The sequence below is a fragment of the Halichoeres trimaculatus genome, unplaced genomic scaffold (assembly GCF_033239565.1).
Source record: "Halichoeres trimaculatus isolate MK-OKI-2021-1 unplaced genomic scaffold, fHalTri1.1 fHalTri1_scaffold_1, whole genome shotgun sequence".
Lineage (NCBI taxonomy): Eukaryota > Metazoa > Chordata > Actinopteri > Labriformes > Labridae > Halichoeres > Halichoeres trimaculatus.
Window position 1 is genome coordinate 43,740,087 of NW_027437179.1, and position 22,193 is coordinate 43,762,279.

Consider the following 22,193-nt stretch of genomic DNA (forward strand, 5'->3'; position numbering starts at 1 on the left):
CATTTTGGCTGCCGAAAGGGCGTTTTAGTCGGGCCCTTAGTGGGCATTTTGACTCCCAAGTGGACACTTTATTTACGTTCTGCCTCCCAAGGAGACACATAAGCACATTTTGGCTACCAAGATGGCACTTAGGTTCACTTTTTGGATCCAAAAAAGGCACTTCTACACATTTTGGCTCCCTAGTGTGCACTGAAGATGGTACTTTGTTAACCCTTTAGGTCCCAAAATGGCACTCAAGTACAGTTTTGGATCCCAAAGGTGCCCTTTAGCAGGTATTTTGCCTTCCTAGTGGGCACCACATTGGCATTCTGGCTCCCAAGATGTTACTTATCAGCTGTCTGTGAGTTTCAGGAAGAACTTGAGCCCATTTTGGATCCCAAAAGGGCACTGACATGGTTTTTCAAACTAGAAGGGGCATTTTCGTGTGCAGTTTTGCCTGCAAGAGGACACTTGAGCACATTTTGGCACCCAAGCGTGCAATTAAGTTTGTTTTTCTAATCCCAAAAGGGCACTTGGTGGGCATTTTGACTCCCAAGATGACAATTTGGTTCATTGTCTGGATCCCAAAAGAGCACTACAACACATTTTAGAACCCGATTGTGCACTCAAGATGGCACTTTAATAAGCCTTTAGGTCCCCAAATGGCCCCTTAGTACAGTTTTGGATCCCAGAAGGGCCCTTTAGCAGTCCTACTGGGCAAACATTGGCATTCTGGCTCCCGAGATGTTACTAATCAGCAGTCTTTGAGTTTCAGGAAGAACTTGAGCGCATTTGGATCCCAAAAGGGCACTGACACATTTTTTTCAAACCCAAAGGGCCACTGAAGTGTGCAGTTTTGCCCCCAAGAGGGCGTTCAAGTGAGTTATTTAAATCCCAAAAAAGGCACTTTATAGGCATTTTGATTCCCAAGTGGACACTTTGTTGGTGTCCCGCCTCCCAAAGGGGCACTGTAGCACATTTTGGCTTCCAAGTGTGCTCTCAAGATGGCACTTCATTAACCCCTCAAGTTGCAAAACGGCACTTAAGTACAGTTTTGGATCCCAAAAGGGCCTTTTAGCAGTCTGTGAGTTACAGGGAAAAACTTGAGCCCATTTTGGATCCCAAAGGGGCACTTTAGTTTGTAGTTTTGCCCCCAAGAGGGCACTTAAGCACATTTTGGCTACCAAGATGGCACTTTGATTCACTTTTTGGATCTCAAAAAGGCGCTGCAACACATTTTGGCTCCCAAGTGTGCCCTCAAGATGGTACTTTAGTATGGTTTTGGATCCCTAAAGGGCCCTTTAGCAGGTATTTTGCCTTCTTAGTGGGCACTACATTGGCATTCTGATTCCCAAGTTGGCACTTATTAGCAGTCTGGATCCCAAGAGAGCACTTGAGCCCATTTTGGATCCCAAAAGGGCACTATGACAGGCTTTTTTCAAACCCAAAGGGACACTTCAGTGCACATTTGGCTCCCTACGGGCACTTTAATGTCCCTTTTGGCTTGAAGATGACTCTGTGGCTCACTTTTAAAACCCAAACATGCAGTGAAACGTGCGTTTGGGCTCCCAGAGTGGGCTTCGCTGTAACCTGCTGCAGGCTGCTCATCCCGCTCTGAGGAACCACACAGTCTCTGAGAGAGGACAGCCACAGCTCTGTGAAGATGATGACTTCGCAGTGTTTCTCTTTCTGAAGGAGAGTTTTTAAAGAGTTGCTTTAACGTTGATTCATCGCCTCCAGCAGATTGAAACGGCTGCAGCTGTCCAGGAAACGTCCTGAATCTGTGTTTTCCACATTGTGTAAAAGTGTGGCGCTGAGGGCAGCGTTATCTGCTCCATCACTGTATTAGCTCCATTATCTAATGAGTCTGGATATGACGGCGCTGCTGCACTTACAGGAAGTCTGCCTCAACACTGTGTCATCAAAAAGCTGGTTATTGCAGAGGAGGGGGGGAGGAGGGGAATGAGGGAGGAAGAGGCTGTTTGGGGGAAGTCTGGGTGATGAGGAAGCAGATCTGCTTTTATATCACAGCTGAGAGGAGGAAGAGGAGAAACAGATTAACTCCATCATCAAGAATCGATTCTGTGCGACACATTTTCACTCACGCGCAGTTTATCAGACGGGTCAAAGTCCTGCACACAGCTGCCACGACTCAGACGATCACAGATAGACTGTCAGGATGAAGACAGTCTGGGAACGACAGGAGGAATGAATGAAGAGAAACAGAGAGAGATGAAAGATGAGATATCTTTGGAGTCCGGCTGGAAATACAGCGCTCTGTTTATTTCTGTGAGATCTGCAGCCTCTCTGCGCCTCCATCATCCAGGAGGCAGCAGGAGGTGCAGGAGGAGTCAAGCTGTGCAGAGAGGATGGCAAATGTAGAAACAGCAAAAATAAAAACCCTGCAGATGGTCGGAGAGATGAGATGAGCAGCCATTTCTGCACGCTGAGAAAACACGGACTGTTCATATTCAGAGGGAGCAGAGCGAGGAGAACCAGAGGAGGCCTGTCAGGTTTATTTGCGGCTCTGAACGCAGCTTCACGCTCTGATCTGCTGCCGTCCCACTTCCTGTCCCGTCTCAGAGCTAAACGCTTTAAACGCAGTGAAAATAATCTGCAGTGTTCACCGTCTCCCACATAACCTCAGAGTAAACTCAACGCGTAACAGGAAGTACGAGGCCAGCATCAGGACCACAGAGTCTACGCTCTGAGTCTGAGACCAGAGGAAGGTGTTTGTAAATCAAAACCAAACTTAAAAGTAAATCAACAGATTGTTCAGTGAGGTCAGAGCGTCTCTAACTTACCTGTGAACGCTGCAGGTGAGAATCCAGAGCACGCGCTGTGAGCGAACAGGCAGGTGATGACGTATGTCTCTGTAACTCCAACAACTCCAAACCTAACGAGGTTATTTGTGGAAGTCTGGCAGAAATATCTGATATTTCTTTCTGAGTCACAGTCACCTCACAAAGACAGAAAACAATCTTTTTTTAAAAGATAATCTGAGACAAAAATCAGGCTGGAAGTGTTTGAAATGAACACAAACACCTGACAAATGAACAGGCAAAGAAGTTTCTGACTGAGAGAAAAGTTATATCTCGTTCAGAAAAATGTGAGCTGGTGGATTAATTAACAAAGATTAAAACAGTAAAAACAGTCTTCACTCAGACACATGAAAGTAAACTCCCAGAACAGACAGACGAATAACAGTCTGTAAGCTGAGTGACTGGAAAAGGTTCAAGTCAAACAAACTGTCACAGGTTAACAACGGATGAGTCCGAGCCCACGCTCTGGCCCTCCTACCCTCTTCAATAATTACACACATAAACAAAAAATTAGCTTTGATGAACAGAATGGTTAAATGAAAAAAAAAAAATCAATAAAATCATTGACAATAAAATCTACATTGGAGCCTAACTGTCAGACAGAAAAAGGACAGAAGAGCAGAAGAAAAACAAACAGGAGAGAGATAGAGCACAAGCTAAAGGCTAACACACGAGCTAAAGGCTAAAACACCAGCTAAATGTTATGAGAACACCAGAAAAACAAAGGAGAAAGACCCAATCGCAGATGGAACACAGAAAGGTTTTATTTAACTAAATTCAAAATCCAAAAACTCAAAACCAAAAACTCTACCAAAGAAACAAAACCAAAAACTCTACCAAAGAAACAAAACCAAAAACTCTACCAAAGAAACAAAAACAAAAACTCTACCAAAGAAACAAAAACAAAAACTCTACCAAAGAAGCAAAACCAAAAACACAAGAAAACTCACGGGAGAAACCAAGATGCAGAGGAAACTCAGCGTACACTGACAGAAAACAATGAAGTAACAGAACAAAGGAAACACAGAGACTTTACAGACAGGGGAGAGATCAGCACAGGTGTGAAACTAGACACAGGTGAAACACATGAGGAGCAACCAACAAGGAGGGAAACACAAGGAGAACCAAACCAAACACAGAGAAACTAAACACAGAGACTAAATACGGTAAAGACACAGAAACACTAAAAATTATAAAAAGACACACACATGACAGGAACCAAATCAAAACCACAAGGAACACACACTGAGAGCAAAAATATGAGACACAGAAAACTCAACAAGAAAAACCAGGATCAACACAAGAAACAAGAATCACTGACAGAAACTCAGAGCCTCGAATACGCAAACAAAATAAATCCCAAACCATGACACAAAAGGTTAAAACATTAGCTAAAAAAATAAAACATAAACTAAAAGCTGAAGCATAAGCTAAAGGCTAAATCATGAGCTAAAGGGTAAAAAACACAGACTAAAGACTTTAACATAAGCTTAATGCTAAAACATAGGTAAAAGGCTAAAACATAAGATAAAAGCTTTAGCATTAGCTAAAGGCTAAAGCACAAGCCGAAGCATAAGCACAAGACTTAAGGCTTAGACACAGGCTAAAGGCTAAAACTTAAGCTAAAAGCTAAAACACAGGCTTAAGGCTTAGCAAGAGCTAAAGGCTAGAACGAAGGTTAAAGGCTAAAATATAAGCTAAAAGCTACAACACAAGCTAAAGACTAAATCATGAGCTAAAGGCTAAAACACGAGCTAAAAGGTAAAAAACACAGGCTAAAGACTTTAACATAAGCTTAAGGCTAAAACATAGGTAAACGGCTAAGACATAAGCTAAAAGCTTTAGCATTAGCTAAAGGCTAAAGCATAAGCCGAAGCATAAGCACAAGACTTAAGGCTTAGACACAGGCTAAAGGCTAAAACTTAAGCTAAAAGTTAAAACACAGGCTTAAGGCTTAATGAGAGCTAAAGGCTAGAACATACGTTAGAGGCTAAAAATAAGCTCGAAGTCAAGGTACCAGCTAACGGCTAAAATACAAGCTAAAGGCTAGGACACAGGCCAAAGGCTAAAATATAAGCTTGAGGCTAAAAAACACAGACTAAAGACTTTGAAGTGAGCTAAAGGCTTTAAAATAGGTTAAAGGCAAAAAAATAAGCTAAAAGCTTTAGCATGAGCTATAGGCTGAAACACAAGCTAAAGGCTAAGACACAAGCTAAAGGCTAAAACATAACCTTAAAGCTAAAGCACAAGCTAAAGGCAATAAACATGAGCTAAAAGTAAAAACACAAGCTAAAAGCTAATGCTTAGACACAGGCTAAAGGCTAATTCTCAAAGTTAGCTTGTTGTTAGGTTTCAAAGTGTAGCTTGTGGAGCTGGATCTGGGAAAAAGTTGACTTGAACAAAGAAAAGTTAAAAATAAGATCTGATCTTTATTCATTTTAAAACAAACACACGACGTGTTCAGAGTCACGTCTTCATCACAAACAATAGAAACTTCCAGAAAGAGGAGACAACCCTGAGTCTTTGAGTCTTTGTTCTCTGACAGGAAGTGTGTGGGTCACTCTCTGATCCAGACTGAAGAGGATCCAGATCGGGGGACAGTTGCTCTTTTCACATCGGTCATCGCCACGGCTGCTCGATGATGTCATCACCATCATGAGCAGCTTGAGATGCTCACACACACCAATCTGTCTCCACACAGCGGGACTTCATGTGTGTGTGTAACATGTCTGTGTGTCCCTTTCAAAATAAAAGCTCTTATTCTGAAAGGACCCAGGAGCAGGACTGGGTTTTATCAGCGTGGGGGGTCAGTGTGGGCTGATCCAGCAGCTCTGGTCCAGGTTCTGTGTCAGGGAATCCGTCCCAACACTTCAGGAGCGCATCATTATATAAGAGCAGAGGTGTGTGTGTGTGTGTGTGTGTGTGTGTGTGTGTGTGTGTGTGTGTGTGTGTGTGTGTGTGTGTGTGTGTGTGTGTGTGTGTGTGTGTGTGTATGGTCACACTGAATGTCTCACTTGTAGCGTCCAGAAGAGTAACGAGATCTGTCCCCTGGCTCGCCGTCCAGCAGCGTCCTGGCGTCAACAGAAAAAGACGTCCTCCAGTGAGACACAAACACTGATTATGCAACAGACAAACACACACACACACACACACACACACAGAGATATAGGCTCTGTTCAAACACGCGCAGCAGAAATAGATGTTTTTTGTCAGGGAAACAAATTTGGGATGAATGACCTCAGTAATCTGCCGCTGAGCGTCAGAGCGGAGAAAGAGGACGTGGGAGTCAGAAATCCTGTCTTTTCTTCCTCCGTCTCTCTGAGGGGACGATGATTCATCAGGGTGAAGAGTTCAGCCGTTTAATGAACTTTTAATTATCGTTTAATTCTGTCTTAAACAGGAGCGTCTCTGCACTCAAAGGTCAGATCTGTCCGCTTGGTCTTAAAGACGAGTTTATTTATAAAGCTCATTCAGCGGGCAGTTCACAGGACTTCAAGTAAAACACATCAAAAACAAACAAACATAAAAATAAACACAATGTAGCAAAACAAATCGGCAAAAAAACAAGAAAGCATGGACCAGTTTTCCCAGGTCCTGCTGACTCATCAGTCTGTTAATCCTCCACACACTCTTTAAATGACAGGAAGCCAACTTTCTAACTGTCTTCATGTGTTTGTTAAAGTCCTGTGACGTATAACTGTGTGTCGTTAGCATAAAGATGCTAACTGACTTTGTTGTTTTCTATAATCTGAGCCAGTGGGAGCATATAGACGTTAAACAGGAGAGGCCCCAGGATGGAGCCTTGGAGGACTCCACATGTTGTTTTTGTCTGCTCAGATAAACAGTGAAAGGATTCACATCAGGGAAGGAGCAGCAGCAAAACTTTAAACCATAAAGTTATAAATTTAGTGATAACAAAAAACTCTACACCTGGTTTAACTTTTAGAATAAACCAAACTAAGTTTTTCTGATGAGCAATCTGTCAGGAATCTCAGGTAAGAACAAAGAAAGGAGGACCCAGACCACAGATTGAAACTAAATTACTTTTATCTTAACTAAACTCCAAAATCAGTGTTAATCCAAAAACTCAAAACCAAAGAAAAAAAAACAAAAACACCAGAAAACTCACGAGAGGGAATCCAAGAGACAGGGAACACGCGAGACGTGAGGAAACAGCGACAGCAGACAATAAACCAACAGAGAACAAAGGAAACACAGAGACTTTACAGACTGAAGGGAGTGATCAAACACAGGTGTGAAACAAGACACAGGTGAAACACATGAGGAGCAATCAACCACAAGAGACACATAAGTTGAGCTAAACCAAACACAGAGAAACTCAGACAGAGACCAAGTACACAACGCAGAAACACCAAAAAGACACACACAGGACAAGAACCAAACCAGAACCACAAGAAGCACAAACTAAAGACAAAAACAAGAGACACAGGACATTCAACAAGAAAAATGAAGATTAACAAAGAGACACAGAACAAGAACAGACTAACAAAGAAACACACAAAGACAAAAACACAAGGAAACCCAGAAAAACCCAAACCATGACACAGTCCTGATAAATGAGCTGTCTGAAATAAGAAATGGTTAAAGTTTGCCTGTGTTTAAGCAGACAAAAAGACTTTTGTGTTTATAATTTAAATGTGTGGTACAAGTTTTACCTCAAAATATCAATAATAATAATAATAATAATAATAATAATAATAATAATAATAATAATAATAATAATAATAATAATAATATATAATTTAGTATAATTATTATTATTACTATTATTATAATTAGTGTTATTATTATTATTATTATTATTATTATTATTATTATTATTATTATTATTATTATTATTATTTATTAAATGATTATTTTACTATAATTGTTAGCATTATTATGCTAACAATATAATAATAATAATAATAATAATAATAATAATAATAATAATAATAATAATAATAATAATAATAATATAATTTAATATAATTATTATTTTTACTTTTATTATGATTATTGTTGTTATTATTATTATTATTATTATTATTATTATTATTATTATCATCATTATTATTTATTAAATAATTATTTAACTATAATTGTTAGCATTGTTATGCTAACAATATAACAATAATAATAATAATAATAATAATAATAATAATAATAATAACAATAATAAAATTATTTTGTAAAGCACTTTTCAAAGGACTCAAAGACACTTGACAGAATGTGAAACAAACATTAAAAAAACACATAAACACATAAAAAAAAAACACATTAACAATGATTTGTGTATCAACAGTTAAAATCCACACTACAGCGCCCTCTCTGGGGAACAAAACCACATGCTAAAGTGGTCTAATGGGAGCTAAAATGTAAGCTACAGCGCCCCCTTGGGTGGAAAAATGCACTTGGCTGGTTTAAACCCTCTTGGGAGAAAAAAAAAATCCTTTCTCGAGTCCAAGCGCACGCTAAAGCAGACTCAGATCTGAGTCAGAAAAAACAGAAACCCTTTTTTCTGCTGAGTCCTTAAACAATTGGAGCAATCACACTAGAAAAAACTTCAACTTCATCAAAACTGAATCCTGATCCACAAACTGAGTTTGTTCTTTTTCAAACTATACTGAGATCAGTCCCTGTTTCCTGCTCCTTCCTGTGGAGCAGCAGTTTATGGTCTGACAGATGGACGCCTGGCTGACTGAGATTACACCGACTTTAAAGTCCAAACAAAGATTTTAACTGTTCAAACTTCCTGAGACCAGAAACACCTTCCAGCTTTAATCAAATGCAGTTAAAAACATTTCTACAGAGCGTTGGTTCAGTCATAGACGGGTTCAGGAAACTGCAACAGCCCCAGCATGGTCTGACACAGGAGAGAGGGCTGCAGCTTTAGAGGCAGTGCAACAACAAAACCCTGCATTGATGAAAGAAACGGCCAGAGAAAGCTGGAAATAATGTGTTATTTTGTTGCCTCTTGTCTGTTTTAATCCTCCTTTGCTTGGTTGTGATGTTGCATGGTTCATATTTTTGCAGCGTCTGTGTTTTGTTTTCGACATTTTAAGGTGCAGAAGATTTGGCTTCATTTTTAAATTCTGCAGATTGTTTCTCATCATAACAGAAGTTTGAGCTTTTAAAGACGTTTTGCTCTTGTTTTCCACTGCAAATTGAGAGCACGTGTGCAAACACAGTTTTATGAAAATTGATGCTGCAAGCCTGCTAACAACCGCTAACTAAACTCCCTGCATGCACGGAAAAACATGGATCATCTTTTCAGACAGGAAGTGAGCGCTCAGACCAATGTGTGTGACTTTTGTGGATACCTGTTTGTTTCACTACAGTTATATAATTTATCATTTATCCAAAAATTAAACATTTATGAAGAGAAATTCTGGTTTCACCACTTATTTACAGTTTCCTTAGACTTAAAGTGGATGAAGAATAAAAAGTAAGTCTTGATTTTCTCTGTCAGATTATCAGTCTCTGCGCTGCAGGTGATCACTGACTGTTCCCACAGGTACCAACACGTCTGATCCCTCAGCCCGTGACTCACCGCTCATATAACCATCATATAACCATCATATAATGATCATATAATGATCATATAACCATCATATGACGATCATATAACTCGTTAAAGAAGGATCCTCTGATGTCGTCAGGTAAAATCCTCTGATCACTCCTCTCTGCTCTCACCTTCCCCTGAGCTTCAACGTTACAGCTCGTCTATTTCTGTGCCTTCTGACGTGCACAGCGAGCGGTGGGAGTGTGCACGTGAGGCAGCTGCTGGCAGGAGGCTGGGAACTTCAAGTACACACACACACACACACACACACACACACACACACACACACACACACAGACTCAGAGAGAGGGTCTGAAACCTGAGCCGGTGACGGTTTGGTGAGTTATTTTAGACTCTCAGAGCGAGCGTGGAGCTTTGTGAGGCAGAGACAGAAACAGACAGGAACAGAGAGGAACAGAGAGGATGGAGGGAAATGTTTGAGCAGGACTGAAAACACCGACCCACAGCATCAAACCTCGTCATTATTTACAGACGTAAACCTGACAGAATAACCTTTACTCTGTTTCAGGGCGTGGAGAACAGCGATGGCGTCATGGCAACCAAAGCTTCATCATGACCCTCACATCAGAGTCTACTCATGACCTGATGACATATCTACTTCAGCTGTTTCACTGTGCAAAGCATGCTGGGATAAATAACAAAGTGGTGCCACTCTAAGCTAGTGGTCAAAGCCGTACCCCGACAGTAGCAACCCCTCCACTTTGACCCCTGTTCATGATGCAAATCAGAATCCTGACAGGGTGAGAAAGACCCTGAATCCACCTGTTCACTGTACGTTAGCATGACTTTTAGCATGCTAACAACATGCTAACAGCTGAACATATCAACAAGTTGATCAACATTTTAAAGCTGGAATAAAATCTCTGAAGAAGATTAAATGATTCAGACCGGATCCCGTTCATCAGCTGAACCTCATGTTTCAGAATCAGCAGGATCGTGTTTTTGATTTTTTTTTTAAGTAAATACTAAATTTGAAGGTTTGAGTTTCTTAAGGAGACGGTGGCTGAAGTGAAGCTGTCAGGGATTCAGTGTTAGAGGAGGTCAGAGTCAGGGGTTAGGGTTGGTTAGAGTTTAGAGTTCAGGGTCAGAGGGTTAGAGCTAACGGTCAGAAGGTTAAAGTTAAGGTCAGAGGGTCAGAGTAAGGGGTGTAAGAGTTCAGGGTCATAGTTAGATGGTTAGAGCTAGCATTATGGGTTGGAGGGTAAGGGTTGGGGTTTTGAGGTTAGAAAGTTTGAGCTTGGGCGTTCGATACAGAGGTTATAAGGTCTGAGGGGTTAGAGGATAAAAATTAGAGTTTAGGGTTTAAGTCTGGGGATAGGGAGCAAGACTTTGGGGTTAGAGGGTTGGAGTTAGTTGTTAGAAGGTCATAGTTAGGGGTACGAGGTAGGATTGTTAGAGCTTGAGGAAAGGAAGTTTAAACTTTGGGGTTAGATAGTAAGAGTTTGGGGTAATAGGGTCATAGTTTGGGATTAAAGGGTTAGAGTTTGGGGTAATAGGGTCATAGTTTGGGATTAAAGGGTCAGAGTTTGGGGTAATAGGGTCATAGTTTGGGATTAAAGGGTCAGAGTTTAGGGTAATAGGGTCATAGTTTGGGATTAAAGGGTTAGAGTTTGGGGTAATAGGGTCATAGTTTGGGATTAAAGGGTTAGAGTTTGGGGTAATAGGGTCATAGTTTGGGGCAGGAGGGTCATTGTACGGGATTAGAGGATAAGAGTTTGCAGTAATAGGGTTTAAGGTTTGGGTTAGAGGGTCATAGTCTAGGATTTGAGAGTCATAGATCGGGTAAGAGAGTTAAGGTTGGGGTTAGAGCGAGGTGTTAGAGGGTCACAGTTAAGGGTTTAAGGGTCAAAGTACAGGGTTAGAGTCTGGTGTTCAGGGGGCTCATGAGCCTCTTCCTTTCTCCCTCAGGCTCCTGGCTCAGCTCCAGGTTTCTGCAGGAACAGGTTTCTAAACTCGACTAAAGCAGAAACAGTCTCCACGCTGTTTTTGTTTTTGAGCACGTGTCCCCGTGTTCCTGATCCGACGTGTTTGATGAAGCAGAGACTGAGCGTCAGGATCCAGCTCTGATTCCTCCAAACGTCTTAATAAACCGACTGTAATCAACGCTAACGCCTCGTTAATCAGTTAATCTGAGGTTTAATCCTCCGTCAGTCAGTCTGTCACTCACTCTGCAGCAGCTTTATTCCACCTGTGTGTGTGTGTGTGTGTGTGTGTGTGTGTGTGTGTGTGTGTGTGTGTGTGTGTGTGTGTGTTGTTACTGTGACTAATGAGTTTCACTCTGACAAACTTGGAGCAGTTTCTGATTATTCAACGTCCACCTGAGAGTGAGAGACGAGGGAATATAAACAGGTTCATTAACGGCTTTCAGCCTCTTTGTTGGTGACAAACACAAACAGACTCATTAGAGATAAACACACACACACACACACACACACACACACACACACACACACACACACACACACACTGATCCAAACAGTTTAGACTCCAGGTTCTTTGAGTTCGTTTAATCGTTCAGGGAAAAATATTTTCTCTGGGTTTAAAAGAAGCTGAAGCTCCTCACTCCTGTGTGTGTGTGTGTGTGTGTGTGTGTGTGTGTGTGTGTGTGTGTGTGTGTGTGTGTGTGTGTGTGTGTGTGTGTGTGTGTGCTCATTAACTGTTGGTGTTTAATTTGGTGTTTTTGTATTTCTTAGGCTGACCTACCCACAGTCTGTCTGAGCATATTCAACATTTTCATCTTGTTGTTTTGAATCTTTGTTTGTTTTGTTAATATACAGACATAGATGTACACCTGTCCAACTGCTATTTCAGAAACTGCTGATCTACTGGGATTTGAACCCACAACCATCTCTAGGGTTTACAGAGAATGGTCCCAAAAAGAGAAAATATCCAGTGAGCAGCAGTTCTGTGGGACAAAATGCCTTGTTGATGCCAGAGGTCAGAGGAGAATGGACAGACTGGTTGGAGCTGATAGAAAGGCAACAGTAACTCAAATAACCACTGGTTACAACCGAGGTCTGCAGAAGAGCATCTCTGAACACACAACACGTCCAACCTTGAGGCAGATGGGCTACAGCAGCAGAAGACCAGACAAAGAAAAAAAGAAAAAGAAAAAGAAAAAGAAAAAAGAAAAAAAAGGAAATTGAAAAAAGAAAAAAAAGAAAAAAAACGGAAAAAGAGAAAAAGAAAAAAGAAAAAAAGGAAAAGAAAAAAAGGGAAAAAGAAAAAAGAAAAAGAGGAAAAGAAAAAAGGGAAAAAGGAAAAAAGAAAAAAAAGGGAAAAAAAGAAAAAAAGGAAAAAGAAAAATAAAAGAATAAAAGGAAAAAGAAAAAAGAAAAAAGAAGAAAACAGAAAAAAAGGAAAAAAAAAAGAAAAAAAAAAAGAAAAAAAGTCCCCAGCCTACCTGAGTATTGTTGCTGACCATGTCCATCCCTTTATGAGCACAGTGTACCCATCTTCTGATGGCTACTTCCAGCAGGACAACGCTCCATGTCATAAAGCTGGAATCATCTCAGACTGCTTTCTTCAACATGACAATGAGTTCCCTGTACTCAAATGTCCTCCACAGTCCCCAGATCTCAATCCAATAGAGCACCTTTGGGATGTGGTGGAACGGGAGATTCTCATCATGGATGTTCAGACCACAAATCTGCAGCAACTGTGTGATGCTGTCATGTCAATATGGACCAAACTCTCTGAGGAAGGTTTCCAGCACCTTGTTGAATCTATGACACCAAGGATTAAGGCAGGTCTGAAGGGAAAAGGGGGTCCAACCCAGGACTAGCAGGGTGGCCGGTGAGTGTATGTTATAAGGAGGAATTGGTCCTGTAATATTTGATTAAATTTCATAGTGTTTCTGTGCCCTGTGACACCAGCAGGCGGCGCTGAAGGTTTCATCACTCCCTGTAACTGTTTCTGGGTTTTTCCCCAACAAACTGAAAATAGTTGCACTCAGATTATTTTACAAAGACAGGGAATCTAAGAATTAAAAAACAAGCATAAAGAGACAAAAATTTACAAAATTCCTTTCCAACAAAATTGTAAAAATGAGTAAATCAGAAAAAGATTTCAGCCAACTGATGATGAGATTTTTACCCGTTGGTATGTTTGGTTTTTGAAAAATGAAAGCTCCCCTCAGATCATATCAACTGTCCCTCATTTTAAACTCAAACTGACTTAAAGAAATGAGCTGTAGCAAAGAAATTATCATCTACAAACTGACTATTCCCTCATCTACGCTAAATTTATCACCATGACGACAAAAAAACATTTAACAGATGATTACAGAGTAAAAACAGTCATTGAGCCAGTGAACAAGAAAGACAAGTCAGAGTATTTACATAATGAGTGACTCACAATCCAGGGTCTGATCCTTACATATTCACACTCACACACACACACACACACACACACACACACACACACACACACACACACACACTGGATGTTTTGTCAGTGACCAATGATCCTGAAACAGACGCTCTCTCAATCCTAAAGATGATCAAAGCAGGACGTGTATCTGAGTGAAAACATGGCTAAATATACATCACACACACACACACACACACACACTCACACACACACACACACACACACACACACACACACACACACGCTTTGATGTATATGTGGCTGACTCAGAGGCTGTTTGTGTGTTGGGACAGAAACCTCGGAGCTAAAAACTCTGACACCTGTTCCCTGATCGCACCGCAGACATTCCCCTGTGTGTGTGTGTGTGTGTGTGTGTGTGTGTGTGTGTGTGTGTGTGTGTGTGTGTGTGTGAGACAGGAATGTTGACACCAGACCTTCCCGGCTCACGTGGCGTCCCTGTGACATCACTTCCCCTCCGACCCGTCCCTATTTAAAGGCCGTGCTGAGCCAGGAGGCTCCACCAGGGATTAGAGACCAAGTCCTGGACCCTCACACCCCCAGACCAGACCGAGGACTAGACCACAGACCCACAGACTCACCCACTGACCGAGTGAGGCCACAGAAAGCTCCGGACCTTTCCGTGCTGAGCAGAGCGGATTTTCACCTCTGATCATCTGGAGCGAGGACTTTGAGAGATTAACGCCGACCCTCAGAGATCTCCAAACGTCTTCTGTTTCCTGTCGTCATGTCGGCCGGCGCCACCACCGCAGCTCCCCCGAAGGAGCCCCAAGCGTTCAAACGTGCAGTCAGGAAGATAAAATGTGCCGCCATGGTGGCCAGCCTGGCGAAGAGCTGGCAGGGCTGGGCCAACGACCACTCTGACAAACAGGACGCCATCCCCTCCGGCTGGATGCCGTCGTCCGTCGAGCAGCACGACGAAAAGGTGCGCAACCACGTGGTCAAACTCACCGTCAAGCCGCGCATCATCAAGGCCGACCCCGGCGACGCCGACGGGTGTAAGATCCGCGCCTGCACCGTGACCAAGACCGTCCAGCCCAAACGCAGCGAGTGCAGCAGCAGCGACGTGGTCAACGCCATCAAGGGAAAGATGGAGTCCGGGCCGGCGGAGAGCAAGCCGTTCCTCGGCAACGAGTCGCCGACGCGGCGTCGGCAGATGAGGGCGCTGCAGAGCGCCGCAGACGGAGGAGGAATCATCCAGGACAGGAAGCTGATGCTGCAGGAGAAGAAGCTGGGCTCCAGGAGCAGCAGCGTGGAGACCGAGGACAGCGGCATTGGAGAGGAGGCGGGGCTTAGCGACAGCAGCGAGCCCAAGAGCGAGGACAACGAGGTCCAGCCCAAGAAGCACAGCAGCCGCCACAAGGTAGAGTCTGAACGCGCCGATCGGAGGTCACGCACGCGTTAGAAAAGATCAGAGTCATGAAAAATAAACTTTGTCAACTTTTTAAAGTTTTTAAAGTTTTTAAACTTTTTTAAGTTTTTAAAGTTTTTAAAGTTTTTAAACTTTTTAAACTTTTTAAAGTTTTTAAACTTTTTTAAGTTTTTAAAGTTTTTAAAGTTTTTAAACTTGTTAAAGTTTTTAAACTTTTTAAACTTTTTAAACTTTTTTAAGTTTTTAAAGTTTTTAAACTTTTTTAAGTTTTTAAAGTTTTTAAAGTTTTTAAACTTTTTAAAGTTTTTAAACTTTTTTAAGTTTTTAAAGTTTTTAAACTTTTTTAAGTTTTTAAAGTTTTTTAAGTTTTTAAACTTGTTAAAGTTTTTAAACTTTTTAAACTTTTTAAACTTTTTTAAGTTTTTAAAGTTTTTAAACTTTTTTAAGTTTTTAAAGTTTTTAAACTTTTTAAAGTTTTTAAAGTTTTTAAAGTTTTTAAACTTTTTAAAGTTTTTAAACTTGAAAAGGAAGTGGTCCGTCTGACGTTTTGATACCAGATCAGACTAAATTTGAGTTAGAGGTTTCCTCTGCAGCTCCTCTCTCTGATCCATGGAGTCGTTTATCCTCTTTGTCTGATTGTTTCTCTCTCTCAGCCGCTCAGGACAAACCTGACGAACCAACCTCGTCTCAAACTATCAAACAAATCCATAAACTAGCGTCAGAAACGACGACGTAGCTTTGTCATTTGGTCGATAAAACCACAGATTGTTTTGGGCCGTCATCCCCAAAACTCCAAACTACGACAAAGTGTGGTGTGTTTCAGCCTTTAACTCAGGTTTTACTCACTGTTTAACAAAATGTGTCTTTTAATTTAATGAAACTCAACATTATCTCCAAAACAAACTCCAGAAACTGAAATCTCATCAAGTGTTTTTGCCTTATTTTCAGTAAAATCGTCTTATTATACTTAAGATGAGCCACGTCCACTTGACCTTGTCCAGAAAAATGTCTTGCTTCAAGTTATTTAAAGACAAAATGAGCTCTGAAGAGAAAAGTTGTTTGCATTTAGACATTTTTCTAGTTTGAGCAAATTTCTCTTCTTCCATTGGCAGATTTTTTTTATCTTGTTACACCAACTCAGAGCTCATTTTGTCTTTAAATGACTTGAAATCAGACATTTCTCTGCACTGGTCAGGTGGATGTGGCTCAGATCGCGTATGAAAAGACATTTTTTACTGAAAATAAGAAAAAAACACTTGATAAGATTTCAGTTTTTCAGTATATGACCTGTTTACTGTCTGTCAGTCCCCTCTCTACTCGTTGTCCTCTCCTCTCTGCTTAAAGCCATAAAAACCCAAAGAAACTTAGAATTAAAGGAAGAAAGAAAAATAAATAAAAGTAAATAAAGGAAGATAAAATAAAGTAAAGAGCGACACTTTGGGTCGAATAAAAACGTGTGAACGGTGAAAACTGAGAGCAAACCAGGGATAGGTGCTGAATTAAGTACTAATATAGGTACCAACCTATTCTGTCAAAAGTACCAGGAACCAATTCATGTAAAACCCAAAGGTTCCACGTTTAGGTACCTAAACACATCCTTGTGACAGTGAGGGAGTGGAAGAGTAGGAGATTTTCCTACTGGACATGAACGCAGCATTTAACGGTTATATATTGAAGAATAAATATGATAAGTTGAATTTTTTTTATATTTTATCATTAAACATATTGATTTTTTTTCCATATAAACACAAAAAAGCAGAAAATCGGTACCACTGAGTACCAGTATCGTTTAGAAAGTGAAAGGTACCATCCCCAGAGCTAACAGAGTCAGAGTCTGAAGTCAGGAATAAGATCTTTAAAAACAGAAAAAAAAATAATGACAGATGAAATAGTGGAGATAAAACACTCGTCAAAGCAGAGAAATAAAATCAGAATCATCCTGAGCTGGAGCGCTCAACGAAAAACAGAAATAGTTTGTCCTGAGGAGGAAAACCTGATCTCTCTCTCTGGCTGATTTCCAAACTTCATTTAGAGTCGGAGCCGTTTGTCCTGAACTCAAACTAAAGATGAGTTATTTTCTGAGAGTTGACCAAAGGTTAAAACGTTTGTTCCTGGATCGCAGCAGGAAACTGATCCCAGTTTCTCTACAGCTGAAACAAACAAACCCGCTCAGTCTGAAGACTTCCTGATCCGGATCACAGAAACCCAACACCAGGACAGTTGTGTAACTCCAACAGTAAAATCTCTGCTATAAACGGCAAATGGCGTGTCGGAGAGGTCGCCACAGACCCGTCCAACTCGTAAAAACACAAACACGCAGTGGAAAACACGTCAATAAATACAGACGTGTTCTGCAACGTGTCCACCTTCAGGACGGAGGAAGGGGGGTTCAGGAAACGATCGATGAAAGCTCGAGAAAGACAGACACAGAGAGAGGCACCAAACTGAAAAATCATGAGGTCAAATGATGCACAGAGTCGTGCAGTTCAAAATTACTAAAATTAAAAACTGTGAAATGTCAGGGAGCGTTCAGAGATTCATGGAGGAGTCGTGCAGAGAGCTGACACCGTGATCGGGGTTTAGGGTTCACAGAGTTTGGCCGGGACACGTCCTCACTTTTCATCCAAGCAGATTCCACAGCGATAAGATGTCAGCGACGCGAGCGCACGGCGAGCTGTGGAAAATACCAGAGAGGAGGCTGAGGGAGGGGGGTCGGGGTGGGAGACCAGGATCCAGAAAGGCCTGATGGGTGAGACCTCAGAGGGGGCGTGAGGAGGGGGTCAAAGGTCAAACCAGAGTGTTCAGAGGAGCCTCAGAGCTTCTGTCCATGAACGCTTCAGGTGTTTGAGGAGACAAAGCCGATCCACGGGTTCAGTCCCTGGGTTCACAGCGAAGGTCAGGACAGGGATCAGATGCACCAATCAGAGCAGAGTATTTACAGACTGAGGCTCGTTAATCAAAGCCGGCGTTCACTGCTGACAGGAAGTTCACTTTAAGCACCGACACTTCCTCCCATAGGCTCACCTGTCCCTCAGGTGTTCCTGAAAAAGATCAGATGATGATCAGTTTTCTGCTCAAACATCAGTCGCTGTCTCCAGCAGGGGGCGATGTGATGTCTCTAACCTCCGTCCTGTCTCCTCCAGATTAAGATCGCCACCACCAACGACATCAAGAACCGCTGGCAGCAGTGGTCGGACCAGCACATGGAGGGCCAGAAGCTCAACCCCTTCAGCGACGACTTCGACTACGACTACGCCATGGCCCAGCGCCTCCGCAAGGGCGACTCAGGCTACGGCCGACCCAAAGACGGCTCCAAGACGGCGGAGCGGGGCGACAGGGCCCAGAAACACATCCACAGGGAGATGGAGGAGATGGTGTGGATCATCAGGGACATGGCCTTCAAGGACAGGGAGGGGAGGACCGTCATCACCTTCGGACGCCTCTTCGACCGCTACGTGAAGATCTCCGATAAGGTGGTCGGCATCCTGCTGCGCTGCCGCAAACACAAGATGCTGGACTTCGAAGGAGAGATGCTGTGGAAGGGGCAGGACGATGACGTCATCATCACGCTGAGGGACTGAGGAGGCGAGCGGCGTGTCATGAACGTTTACACACACACACACACACACACACACACACACATGAAGGCAGAGTGTACGGCACGTGAGCGTGCACGTGGAGGCTAAAAACACTCGCCGCAGTCGTTACCTCGTCTCAGTTACCTGACAGATCAGCTGATGAAGGGGCGCTATCTTTAGCATGCTAATCATGATCAACTTGCTAACTATGCTAAATGCTACACGCCTCTGGAATCCTCTGCGTGATGATGATGAAAGACGCTCCGCTCAGACTGACGGACTGAGTAACCCGGGGTCAAAGGGTCAGAATAACCTGGAGGAGAGTTTCTGACCCTTCACGTGTTAAAGTGGAATCAGCTCCAAACTGGGGCTAAAAAAGTTTTGATGATTAAAAATAATCCTAGAAATTCAATGAATGGGGCTGTCATCAGGTTTGATTCTGCTACGATTTATCTAAACATGAAGTGACATCATCAACATAATGAGCAATAAAAAATGTGATTTTGTCCTTGTGATCAAATTTTGACCCCAAACTTCTGAATGTGTGATTGTGTAGATTGCAGCGACCCCTGTGGCCAGAATCAGTGTTTTCTGGGATGAAGACTCCATTTCCCATGAGCACTTTCTGTCCTAAAGACATGGCTCCTCCCAGGGCTTGCACCACTTTCCTGTAGGCAGGGCTGATCCAGTTTCCCCAGACCTAAATTTAGACCCTAGTTCCTGTGGTTTCAAACCCCCTACAGATTCAGAAAGACCAAACGTCAACCTGAGTATCAATCTGAGGGATCAGTAACACCTGAGACCTGCAGACACGACGGGTAGGGGAAGAAAAAGATGATTTGTCAACCTGAGTTTCAGTTTTTCAGGAGTTTGTGGTCCCCCAGGATCAGGGTCTGCAGCTGTTTGGCTCCAGATCTAAGAGGAAACACAGATTTTTAATCCTGTGTGGATTGAGTCATTGAATTGCTGACCTGCTTCATATACAGATGTGTCACAGATACAAGCAAATAATAAAAATAGGTTAAGCGATATTATAAATAAATGATATCAAGTTCAAGCATTTAAAAAAAAGATTTTTTTTTTATTCAAAATTTAAAAAAAAAGAAATTAATAAATACAAACAAAAAAAATTATTAACCTTTAAGTAGAAATTTTTGAAATTTTAATATTGTTTAAAATTGATGCATTTTTATTTTATTTTATTTTTTTATTTATTTTATTTTATTTTATTTTTTTATTTATTTTATTTTATTTTATTTTATTTTTTTATTTATTTTATTTTATTTTATTTTTTTGTTTAAGCAATTTTTTGAAATGTCTTACATTAGATCGCTCTTTGGCCCTGTTCAGGGATTATCATTGAACTGCTGACATGCTTCATATACAGACTTCATATTTCAAACAACAAAAAATATTATACTCAATATTATCAATGATTGTGAAACAGTTTAAGCATTTTTTTTCCCAAAAAAATTTTTTTTTATATTTTTGTTGAAAATTTTGAAATTTCAATAATGTTGAAAATTGGTTTATTATTTATTTATTTAAGTTTAAGCCTTTTTTTTTTTTTTTAATTTCTTAAATTAGATCACTCTTTGGCCCTGTTCAGGGACTGTCGCTGAATTGCCAACATGCTTCATATACAGACTTTATATTTCAAACAACAGAAATGTGTTAAGTAATATTATCAATAAATGTGATACAGTTTAAGCATTTTTTTGAAAATATATATATATTTTTTTTTTTTTCACAATTTTAATTGTTGAAAAAAAATACTTTTTTTTATTTTACATTTTTGTCAAGATATTTTTAAAATTTCAAAGATGTTTAAAATTGGTGCAGATATTTGATATTTTTATATTTAATCTTTTAATATAAGTAATTAGATTTTCTCACATTAGACCTCTCTTTGGCCCTGTTCTGGTCTGTTGGACAGTCTTGGTGTGCAGCTCTGCTAAACCCCGGGTTGAATCCAGACGCTGAGCATCACTCCACTTTTATTAAGCAGTGCATCAAATCTGGAGTCGGACAGTCTGAAATCTTGATCATCAAACTTCTGATCGTCTGCAGGATCCTCCGTCTGTGAGCCTCACGCCTTCGTTACTAGTTCCTGTGAAAAAGCCCCAAACATCGTCATATTTATTTAATGTTAGAAACACAGAGAGGCTGTTGATGTTAAATAATAACATGTAAAGAGTGAATGTGTCTGATTGTTGTTACATCGATGATTGTTGAACTGTTTTAATGTGTTTCCTGTCTTTCAAAGTGAAAGCTGCTGGGTCTTCTTACAGAAGATGTGATAAAACAAACGGCTGTACGGTCGGTGTCAGCGTACGGACTGAGTTTACTGTAAATAAACAGAGTGAGGTTAGAAACAACGTTTAGTCTCAGACTGTGAAGTTTGGTTTTTGTTGCTGTGGAAATAAAGACTGAACCCTGAGCGTCTGTGTTTGTGTCCATGGATCCAGGTCTAACAGGACCGACCCGGACCAAAGCGTCAGGTCATCAGCAGAGAGATGAAACTGGTTAAGTTCAGATCCCCTGGATGAAGCAGGTAGAGCAGTCAGACTCTGTGCTTTCTTCTTAACGCCGGCCGTAACAAGCTTTACTCTCCCCGTGTCCCTGGCGTCCTCATTTACTGACGCCACTGTTGCAGGAAATGATGAGCTCTTCGCTCTGAAAAGTCTGCGAGCTGCAGACTCACTGAAAATCCCCCGAGAAGTCTCCAGAAGTTCACGGCAGAGCCTTTAAGTGCCGGCTGATACGGCGCAGAGACGGTCTGAGCCTTTGTGGACTCAGTGTGTGTCAGTCTGAGCGCGGGGAGAGCGAGGTGAAGAGCTGTTTGAGTTTTTACTCTCAGCATCCTCCTCCTCCTCCTCCTCCTCCTCCGAAGAAGAAGAAGAAAAAACACAGAGAGCAGCAGAGAGGAGGCGTCTGATACCAACACGAAAACAACACAAATAACAAAAAACACAGAAATGAAAGAAGACACAAAAATGAAGAGGTTAAAAATAAGGTCAGCTCAGCAGGAAGTCAGCTCTGACACCACAGGAAGACGCCCTGGGACTTTCAAAATAAAACAACCAACCAACAGGTGTCTGTCCCTGGCTCCACTTTTGGCTTCACTTTTGTACAGCTGGAGGAGGGGGAGCCACTTTCTCAGTCTTTATCTAAATCCTAACGAGGAAAAGGAAAAGGAAGCAGGTAAGGAAGGAGGAAGGAGGAAGGAGGTGAAACTGGTGTGAACCAAAAGAAGCGTGAACTGAGACCTGTAAAAGTGACACGCTGCTTTAAAGGTGAGCAGCAGGGGGCGCCACAGGGACGGCGTGTCAGCAGAGGAGCGTGGACTCTCCTCAGGCTCTGAGTGTTGGAGGAGGTGAAGCAGCTGTTCAGTAATCTCCTCCTCGTCTGAGCGCCTCCTGCTGCTTCCTCCAAACGTCGCGTGTGAATCCACCTCTGTCTCTGTG

General features: G+C 41.6%; 1 protein-coding gene across 1 annotated transcript; it reads left to right on the forward strand.

The window, feature by feature from the left end:
• Positions 1–14,503: 14,503 nt before the first annotated feature.
• Positions 14,504–18,729, forward strand: abraa (actin binding Rho activating protein a). The gene is made up of 2 exons (XM_074670994.1): positions 14,504–15,139; positions 18,292–18,729. The coding sequence occupies exons 1-2, from the start codon at positions 14,504–14,506 to the stop codon at positions 18,727–18,729; spliced, it is 1,074 nt and encodes a 357-aa protein (XP_074527095.1).
• Positions 18,730–22,193: the final 3,464 nt, after the last annotated feature.

Bases quoted from the DNA above. Each gene is read 5' to 3' on its own strand.
- abraa (XM_074670994.1), top strand. From the start codon at position 14,504: ATGTCGGCCGGCGCCACCACCGCAGCTCCCCCGAAGGAGCCCCAAGCG. The intron at 15,140-18,291 runs GTAGAGTCTGAA...TGTCTCCTCCAG, and splicing joins AGCACAGCAGCCGCCACAAG to ATTAAGATCGCCACCACCAA.